We start from the raw sequence: 10,315 nt of genomic DNA on the forward strand, positions 1-10,315 counted from the left end.
ATTAATCTGACTCTCATAGAGTATTGAGCAGTAATGGCATACTTTCTACATAGTAAAAATCGATGGGAGAGGGTTAATTAGCCCTTACATTATAATATAGAAGTAGCAAAGGCCAATAAAAATAAAAACTCAGCTTTTACAAAGGAATGGATAAACATGCAATAAAGTTAGAGAAAACTATTCCTAAACACGTCCATCAATTATGGTTTTGTAGGTGATGACCCAGATCACCCTTAAACTGAGTTAACTCGTGAGTTGTTGACTCAATGTTTTCTTGCTTCTTCTTTAGTACTTTTTAGAGTAGCTATCTTTGTGATCTGTATCAGATTATCAATGTCCTTATCTTACGTTAGGGGAATGCTGATTTTTATCCTCCTATATGATGGACATGAATTTTTTTCCTATAGAAGGATGAGTCTTATGGGGCATAGTACTTGGTTCATCCAATAGGGCAGGCTTACAAAAATGTTGTAGGTAGTCATTTGGAGCCAGTGTTGATGCTAATGAATACGACAATGACAGTATAAAGATGCGAAGTCATCCAGGTACTATTTGCAGTATATCCTTTTGCTTTGATTGATGACCTCGTCACTTTGTACGGAAAGATGGGGAGGGGGGAAGATGGATTGGACATATATACAAACAAATGTTTCAAATGAATAATGTCATGCAAATTAGTTTAAACTTAAATGTTTCTTCTCTCCTTTTATCAAGTATGAATCCAAATCCATGTATCTTTCTTTGCCCCATTACAAATGCCCCACGTGCATTTGCATCTTCAGGTATAGACAATGAGGCCCTAATCATTCTCAATAATATTGAATACTTTATTATTTATTTTTGGGGGGATGGGGGAAGAGTATTTCCTTTAACCCAAATTAAAAACCTAGATGGTCAGTCATGGCAGATTCTGATTTGGAGGAGCCTTGGATTGTCATTTTCTAGGTATCCAAGGTTTTCCAGTAAAGGATTGGCTTGAATTGGATCGGGGAGAATCTGGATTGGTCATGGCTGAATCCGATTCTTAAAAACTCTGCATCAGCTGTAATTTTGATCAAGGGATGGATTTTAAAATTCTCTCTCTCTCTCACTGGTCTCTCTCTCTCTAATTAACTCCTTTGTTGAGTGATATATAGTTGATCGAGAGTAAGTTGATGGGTACAATAGTTAGGACGAAGGATTTCTTTGGATATAGAGTACAACTTCTTATTTCATTCCATGCAAATGATTTGGTTGTCTCATCTAAACCATGTAATTAATGATGGTGAAACTCTTTTCTCTAATACCTTGCTAATATACCTATGCTCGCTAAGAGTGGAGTTGTTATTTATGTTAATAGAACTTCCTAAGAAGTAATCTAGCTTTACATGAATGGTTCAACTTAAGGAGAGTGCATGTCATGTTGGAGTCGTATGTTGCTATGAGTCTTCATCTTAGAGGTGTCAAAGTTCCCTATTGAATAATTGTAAGCTAATGTGGTTTCTTATTGATTTATTGCCTTTAAATCATTTATCCTTTCTTTCATTCATTCTTCTTTACTTTTCCTTTCCCCTCTTAAGACTTTGCCTGCAATGGTGTGTTATTCTCTACTTTTATCACCTTTTGATTCTCTCCTTCTATCATCGCGTTTTGGAGCTTTCCGTTGGCTACTTGAATGTTGTTTACAATTTTTTATTTTTTTTTTTTTTTTCCTGACATTACCCAGATTCAATGCCAACTATCAGGGTTTTTGCTATTCTCATTTCATTTTTAATATTTTCTTTAATAAGGCTCATATCCAATAACTTCATAAAACAATTCTACTTCTTATATCTTATGCTGCTAGATTTTTTTTTTTAAATGGATGAAGAACCTTTGTAAACACATAGGGCACCGCGTGTAATTCTGTTGTGGGTCATGGTGCAGGTTTACTATCCAATTTTGAATTGAAATGTTTGATTTTGAAGACATTATGACTATCTATTTTTTTTCTACAATTTGTCGTTAACCCGTTTCTGCCTGAACTTTCATATGGATTAGTTGCTTTGATTATTTAAATTTAAAATTATACTGCCCTCTTCCATTTACTTAATACTTAATATATCTTGGGTTTTTTCTGTTGCCATTTTGTCAAGTAGAATTTCCAGCAACTGGTGTTGTGCTTGATCAGTTTGAATCATTTTGTTTTCAGTAGGTCCTTTCGAAAGGCAAAGTCGTGAAGAACTAAAGAAGGTTAAACATATAGTTCATCATGTTGTACTCTTTCAAAAATACTTATTTTAAATACTAACATAACTTTTATCTTTGTTGCAGTCCATAATGGAGCTTATAGTTCTAGTTTCAAACATTATCCACACACCAGGTGATTTGATGGTTTGCAAACAGCATTCTATTCATCCTTCACTATAAATAATCATGACAAAAATATTAGCTAGTTATTTGTGAAAATATTCCAATTTGCAGCGTAGGTAAGAGCAACGAACCAATAAAAAAGTTTGGAGGAAAGAGGTTGCTGCCAAGGGGAGCTACAATCCAAGTGGATTGGGCATAGACAACCACTTGGATTGTATGTTTAGAATAATTTCTCTGAAATATTAGTTTTATTTGATGATTATGTAAATATTAAGTCTTTGTATGGATTTCTTTCATGTTAATACTTTTGGATGATATAATTATTAACTGTTGTTTGGTTAGATCTAGTAATGTGTAAGAACAGGGTCATTATACTATGCATGCCAGCAAAATGAAAATTTTTTTTTCTACATGATTTTTAGAGACGGATTTTTTCCGTCTCTAAAAGCATAAAGCTTTTCTTAATTGCAACGGAAATTATATGTCTTTATAAGGTGGACATTATTCAAGACAAAAAAAATTTGTCCCAAATGATAAAGTATTTAAAAAAAGCTTTTACTAATTGAGACGGAAGTAATCTGTCTCTATAATGAGGAAACAATTAAAGACAATAAAAATCTGTCTCAAATGATAAACACCTTTCTTATTTGGGATGGTAGTTATCTGTCTCTATAAGGAGGAAATTATTAAGGACAGTAAAAATCTGTCTCATATGATAAACAAATTTCATATTTGAGACGGTAGTTATCTGTCTCCAATGACATAGTTTTTTTAATAGTTTACGACGGTAAGTAAGGGTGGCAAATAATTCTTCAGTTATAGAGACAGAAATATATTGTCGCTAAGTTACAGGGCAACATAATATTTGTGACAGATTTTTCCATCGCTTTAGTTTCTATTTGCGACGGTTAGTTTCCGCCTCAAAATTTGTCGCAATTAACCACTTAGAGACGGAAAAAAATTTCCGTCTCTTAAATTATGGGACGGCTGTTGTAACGACAGTTTTGGGACGGAAATTTATACTGTCCCTAATAGGTATTAGCGACACTATTTTAGTATTTGGGACAGATAATTTCCGTCCCAAAAACCCTTTTTTCTTGTAGTGAGAGAAGGAAGGGAGAAAAAAAATATGGGAGAGAAGAGAGGAAGTTCTAAAAAACTAAATCTCTTTCTCCCTTGTCCCTTATATAACAAAACTTGTTTTAGGGTTTTCTCTCTTAGTCAAATCTTTGTTTCCTAAACAAAGAAAGCCAAATCTTAGTGGTAGAGAACAGTTTCCAAATAGAACAGCTACTTTGTTTCTAAAGTGGAAAGATGTAGAATCTAAAAGGAATTGCTATCTTTCTTTTTATGGGTGACAAATATAATCAAATTATATTTTATCCACTACCAAAAAATAAAAAGATAATTAACCATTTAATATTCCCAAATCTTGTCATGCAATTTTAACCCTTTAATTTGCACATAAGACCTTCTACTTTTTCAATATCCCATAATGAGCTATAGGGCATGTAATTTAATTCTGGCTAACCCCAACTCATTGTACGTGTCTGTTTCAGAGATTCTGTGAACATGATCGGATGCCAAAAAAAATATTTCAAATAAGATTTAATAATTAAAATATTATTTTTATATTAAAAATAAGTTTGAAAACAATTTACAAAAACAACACTGGTACTAGATTTTTGTCCAACCAAGTACAGACATTTTCTCTCATCGATATTCCTTAATTAAGGGTAGTAGATCCCATGTTGACGATCTCTTTTATTAACAATGTGGGACCACGTGTCCAGCATACCGATATGTAGTCCGTTGGACGTCAACCATTGATTTATCAAAAGGCGTGATACAACACTACAACAAATAGGATCTCTCAAGTCAAAGGTCAAGTGATGGGTACGAATCTCGTCCTCACACAACTGGCAGTAATACATGAGAGATTCTTACCGGATTCTTTTCTATACACACACAGCATGTGTAATTACATTTATGTACCGGAATCACATCCCTGATGACATACAATGTAACGACCATGTGAACAGGATGTTCGGTCCTATCCTTAGCCGAGAACAATTTTGGGTGAAAACCCATGGAACAACTTACAAGTCCAATAAATAAATGACATGCATAAATAAAATTAAATAATCTTATTAATAAATCGGGTTTGATGGACATACATATCCAACACTTACACCTTTAGGGAGAAAGATCTTTCTAAGTTCCTACTCTAGCATCACTTGTGAATTATAGATTCATTTTCTAAACATTCATTCGCAGAAAATTGAGCTGTTTATCCAATAACCCTAAGGGGTAGCCGAGTTGGCAAGGGACCTTTACCTCATGAAGTTTGTGGCTTTGAGTTTGACTCCTCTTACCTCCTTGGGGCCACTCACAGTCTCACACGTGGTGTTTAGTGCTCTTACACGGCTTTTAGTGAAAGTTGAATGGTCTCGTTCAACCCTAGTATGACCCAATCCATGTGATTATGGGGTCAGTATGGGACTACGGTCTGCGGGAGTAGTCAGGACGAGGGCATGGATACCTGTCGTTAGCCAAAAAAAAAAAAAAAAGAAAAAAAAAGAAAAAAAAATATTTTGAAATTCTGACATGGATAATTTCCTTGTTAAGAACTCCACACAGATTTATTCTATGCATGATTTATTTCATTGATTTTTGTATAGTCTGATCCACACAGGTGGAATCCACCACAGGGTTTCTCTTTGGATGGATTCCATCTGTGTGAATCAGTCCCGTACGAGAACAGATCTCGTAGAAAGACCTGATCCGCTCTCATTTTTTCACTCGATTTCCATAGTAGAGGCTTTGCTTTGTACACCTATCTCATGCTTTGGATGAGAATGACTTCTTTTATTTGTTTATTTTGAATTAACTATGGTGTGAGTGAGTGAAGTTTGCTTTCCATCTTTTTATTTTCTTGATGCTGGAGTGAGAGTGAGTGGTTTTTTTTTTTTTTTTTATGCGAGTGAGAATGAGTAGATTTTGCCTTTTTTGTTTTTCTATATGCTTGATACTGGAGTGAGAATGAGTGGAGTTTGGCTTTTTGGTTTTTCTATTTTCTGAAACTCCCAACTTTGGGCTCCGATCAGCAATAGGTCGACGATGATGATTATGATGGGAATCAGAATTAGAGCTCGAAGCTCTTACTGAAAGTGGACCTCTGGGAGATTGCCTCTGAGGCAACTCTGATCCCCTGTGAACTATTAACAAATCACACATAAACTGCAATCCAATTCTAGCGGGCCTCGGTCTTGGCATCTGATCTTATTAAAATCCCCTCTTAAGCACAGCAATTGCAGAGAAATTGTGGAAGGACAAAAGACTTTGTAATCTGTAAAATGGGGATAAAAATCGTCTGCAATTCTAATCTTGTATAATTCTGTGCGATACCCCCTTGAGAGGGTGACATGTGGACAAAGTGGTTTGAACGGCTCAGATTAATCCTACATTGATTCAACTCCAAACCAGTGAGTTGAAGTTGGATCAATGTAGGATTAATCTGAACCGTTCAAATCACTTTATTCACGTGTTACCATCTGAAGGGGGTATTGCACGGCATTGCACGAGTAAGGAATTGCAGACGATTTTTATCCGTAAAATGGACAACTAAAATTAATATAAACACAAAAATTAAAGAAAAAGGAACAGTTTTGAACATGGTATCATCTATTGTTCTGCTATTGTTTTGCTAAAAGGAACTAAAACCGTTTGCTTTTGTCCTCCCCAAAGTTTATTCATGGGAATGGGCAAAAAAGGTTGGAGAAAGCTTTCCTGTTTTACAGATCCATGAGACGAACAGAAAGCTTATGAACACTCTCAAGTGGGGGGAAAAAACGAGTAGAGGACAAGTATTGAAAGTTCAAAAGCTCATACTGCAACTTTCTATGTATCATTAGCCATTAAAACAAGAAGTAACAAAGAAGATGAAACCATAAAACCTTGTAACTTCAATAAGTAATGGGAAAATTTAGTTGCAGAAGATGAAACCTGTTGAGCTACCACTGCATCTTGAGGATCATCACCCTCGGGGGCTGATAGCAACCCTTGTAAGGGCTCCATTGATCCTTCAAGATATCCAAGCATATTGAGAACCAAGAACACCTCCTTCCCGGAAGGAGGCGCACTCATTTGCAAGAGCCTTAAAATCAAAATCGATTTTAGTTTCCTTCAAGAGAAAGAAGAATATGAAACTAATGGCAGAGGGCAAACATGTAATCTCAGTCCCAACCAACGGTATTTTGGAGATTTAATTGAAATTATATGGTGGGCAGCTCATGGTGTGGATATGATTGGTAGAATCCACAATGTTAAAGGGAGCATTATATAATTTTAAATTTCAGAGGGGAAGAGAGTATAATAAATGAAGTAAAATTTCTTTAAAAAATAAAAAAGATATATATTAAACAAAACCGATTTCAATTTCATTTTCTATCAGTTCTATTTGATTTCATCAGTTTTTGACATCCTTAGATATATTTAAACAATTTTTTTTTTTTCAATACATATATCCATAGTCTATGCAACATACTAGATATTAGGATCTTTTTCCTATTACATATGGGAGCACATTAGTTGGCCAATGTATAGTTGAAATATCTCGTTTTTATGTGATTTTCAACATGCGTAGATTCCTTTCCCATTTCCTAATAATTAATGGGGAGTACGTACGGCTTAGCAAAAGCTTTTCCTTGCTTTTCTTTTGATAGCATCCACTATTCATATAGGGGATGCATCTTCTCATTGTTTTGTACAGGGTTTTACCTTTCCACACAAAACCCTGTCTTCTTGCTTCTCTCCACTATCCACTCCCTCACTTTACTGTAAGAGCCACCACAAAATCCTCCTCCGATCGCTTCAAGTCCTCTCTTTTCCTCCGGTAAACCCATAAATTCCTGTGAAAAACCCACCCCCCCCTGTTGCTTCTCTCTTACTCAGTCTCTTTCAGCACGAAACCCTCTCTGCCTCTTCTTCCTATTTCCCTTACTCATCTCCTGCTCTCTTCTCTTATAATTGTCGTCAAACAAGCTGGTTGGGGATTTTGGTTCCAGGTGCTCCAACACTAAATACACGAACAGTAAAGGTTCGATTCTATCTCTCTTCTTTCTTTAGCTATCTCTGTGGATGATCTAGTGGTTGTGTTAGGTTGTGCTTCCCTGCCGATGGCAATTTTTTTATTTTTTTTATTTTTATGATCAATTATATTACAGAGAAAAAAAAAAAAAAAAAAAAAGGCAACCTATAAAAGAAAATAAAATCTCTCTTGATGATGCTATGTTGATTGTGTTGTTACCCTTTACCTTGAGTTGCTGAACTGGACAGTTGAAGGAGGGGAAGCTGCTACACAAGTTTGTATAACAGATGTTTGAAGCAAAGGTTAGAAGATGAAGTGAAATTTTAGCAATGTTCCAGTTTATGTTGCTCACCTATAATTGTATCCTATACTATGAGAAAATTTATGATGGATTTGTGCCACAGCATGGTACCCCATATGCCCTAACTTGTTCTTGAAATATTCTTATGGGAGATTCTTTGGCCTGTCAACAATTTGTCCCAAGCTAAAATTTTATCCACGTTGATGTATCCATATCAAACTTCTATTAGTCTTGTCTGGTGAAGTTTTGAAGAGTTATGATAGACTCCCCTGCATTATTAAGGAAATTAAACTCTTATCTCCATACCACAAGTGGATCTTAAATGGAAAATTTCCTAGTTTATAAGTCCATACTCCTTGTGAGCAATGGCTGCTCTCCATAGACCATCTTCCCCTATCTATACAGTTTTTTTCTTATACATAATTTATTTCATTGATTTTAGTCCAAAGTGCAGCCCTCTGATCTCTTGGTTTGAGTACTTGCCCTCTAGTCTACAAGATGGCCCATTATTTTGGATGGTGGTTTCATTCCTCCTTTGGGTGTTATATATAAGAAGGCCTTCCCCACACAGCACTTCAAAGTACATTGGTTCTCAGTGTTTAAGCATTGTTTAGAGTATCTCAATCCCATTGCTTTGTGATTTCTTTTATTTGTTTATTTTTTAATAGGAAATGAGCGACGACGAGGGTGAATTTTTTGAATGTCAGTATGATTCCTCCTTTCTAGAAAGGGTGGTACCATTGGGCCCTTTTGGTTTCCCAAATCTATTGTTACTGAAGCCACAAGTGGTGAACGAATTTCAAAACCTTCTGGACAATACCAAGGCTGAATTGGCAAAGAAGAATGATGAGCTTAACGAATTGCGAAGTCTGCTGGACAATACCAAGGCTGAATTAGTGAAGAAGAACGATGAGCTTAATGAATTGCGAAGCCTCCTAGATGGTACCAAGGTTGAATTGGCAAAGAAGGATGATGAGATGAATGAATTAAAGAAGCAAAAGATTGATGAGGACTGGAATCCTGAACAGTTCCGAGTGTCTATTGTTGCAATCACAAACTCAATGAAGAGAGTGTTTGTTGACTTTGGTCTTGAGCCACCGGAAAGTGGAGATCCAAAGTCTGTGTTGAAGTTTCTTGAGATGCTACATGATTTGATCATTTACAAAGAATTCAATTCCACTTTCTTAGTAGCCGCGAACGGGATACTGGCCTCGATTGCAAGTATATTTGAGAAACGTAGTGGCTTAACCATTGGCATGGAAATAGCAATCAGTAATCCAGCCCGTCTCATTGAGAATCTATTTACCTTAAGAGGCTTTATTGATTCCCACTTCTTTATTGATGGCAGTGTTATAGTTGAGGATTTCCATCTGATGAACAAGGACGACCTCCCAATTATATTTCGGGATTCTGCAGTAGATGTGCCTGAGTTGAAGCAGAAGGATATAGGTTCGAAATCAATCGATAACATCGACAGAAACTTCCACTTCTATGGGTATTTCAACATTCCAATGGTCGGGATGTTCAAGGGTGTTTTGACGAGAGTTCATGTGAACTTGCCAGATGAAATTATGGTGAAACTTCAAGTAGGCAAACATACCCTTAATGATAAAAGGTTTTGGTTTGTTAATGCTAATGGTGCAAGTATATTTCAAAAAGAGCTTTTGAGTCCTAAAGACATCAAATTCACCCCTTCTCGGATCTTAGGTGACCGGACAGACTTTGTGGGGTTTTTCCGTAGGATGAATCGAATCTTTGTTAATGGTAAGGGGACATATCTCAAATTTGACTTTATTGCTGGCAAGTATTCAGGATCAGGAGCTGTTTTTGATGATACGGTTCGTTATTATATTAAGGAAGGTGTAATATTTTATCCTTTTAAGATGGTGCAATTTGATGTGAATACACCTGCAACAAATATCGTACAACGAGAAGTTTATTTACCTCTATCAACTTCAAAAGATATGGGTCAGAATGATGCCACTTATATTGTGGATGTTCTGGGCATCGACTGTGCTTTCACATTCAATGACTTCTGTTTTGTGGGGAAAATAACAAAAGCAACTGGTACTTTCCGTGAGAATGCTCTGGTTAGTGTGTTCTTCGAACAAAACGAACATGGGGAGAACTGTTATGTTGATGCTCTAGCAACAACTTTCTTTATTTTGAAAACAGGGAAAGTAACATCTCATGTTTACCGTGATAAACTGAAGGATCCAAAGTTTGTTTAAAAGAACCTATAGTTTATTTTATGCTTTTCTTTTTATTTTATTTTAGTTTGTTTAACTTTTGTTATATATCTGGTAAATATGCCTGTACTGTAATGATTTCATACAAGTTTTTGTACATACAACTCATATCCTATCATATTGAATTATACAAAAGTCGAAGATAAAATCCACATGAACAACATCGTAAGAAATAATGGCAAAAAAATTATAAATCACATGAATTCAGGTGGTTTAGATTTCCTGCTTCATGTGTTTTTTGGTCATTCTGCTTTGTAGATTTGTTCTCCTCCCAAAAATGATGAGGTACAGAAAATTTCTAGTGATTTGGATTCAAATCGGTTGAGATATCAAACCTGAAAGTTT

At 35.6% G+C, this 10,315-nt stretch overlaps 1 protein-coding gene and 1 long non-coding RNA gene across 4 annotated transcripts in view; both read left to right on the forward strand.

Moving 5' to 3' along the window:
• Window positions 1-10,128, forward strand: part of LOC122059846 — a 41,028-nt gene extending 30,900 nt beyond the window's left edge. Inside the window, exons 1-2 of one of the 3 annotated variants that reach the window (XM_042622886.1) lie at window positions 7,079-7,429; window positions 8,390-10,128. In XM_042622886.1, coding sequence (XP_042478820.1) covers window positions 8,393-9,952 — 1,560 coding nt within the window. In that variant the 5' untranslated portion in view covers window positions 7,079-7,429; window positions 8,390-8,392 and the 3' untranslated portion in view covers window positions 9,953-10,128. Of the gene's footprint in view, window positions 1-7,078; window positions 7,430-7,550; window positions 7,723-8,389 lie in introns of those variants that run through there. The other 2 variants (XM_042622885.1, XM_042622887.1) reach the window with 2 other exon arrangements.
• On the forward strand, window positions 1,270-2,741 carry LOC122059848. The gene is made up of 3 exons (XR_006134132.1): window positions 1,270-2,211; window positions 2,293-2,341; window positions 2,443-2,741. It is a non-coding gene; the product is annotated as an uncharacterized LOC122059848 (long non-coding RNA).
• Window positions 10,129-10,315: the final 187 nt, after the last annotated feature.

Source organism: Macadamia integrifolia, chromosome 13, assembly GCF_013358625.1.
Source record: "Macadamia integrifolia cultivar HAES 741 chromosome 13, SCU_Mint_v3, whole genome shotgun sequence".
NCBI classification, from domain to species: domain Eukaryota; kingdom Viridiplantae; phylum Streptophyta; class Magnoliopsida; order Proteales; family Proteaceae; genus Macadamia; species Macadamia integrifolia.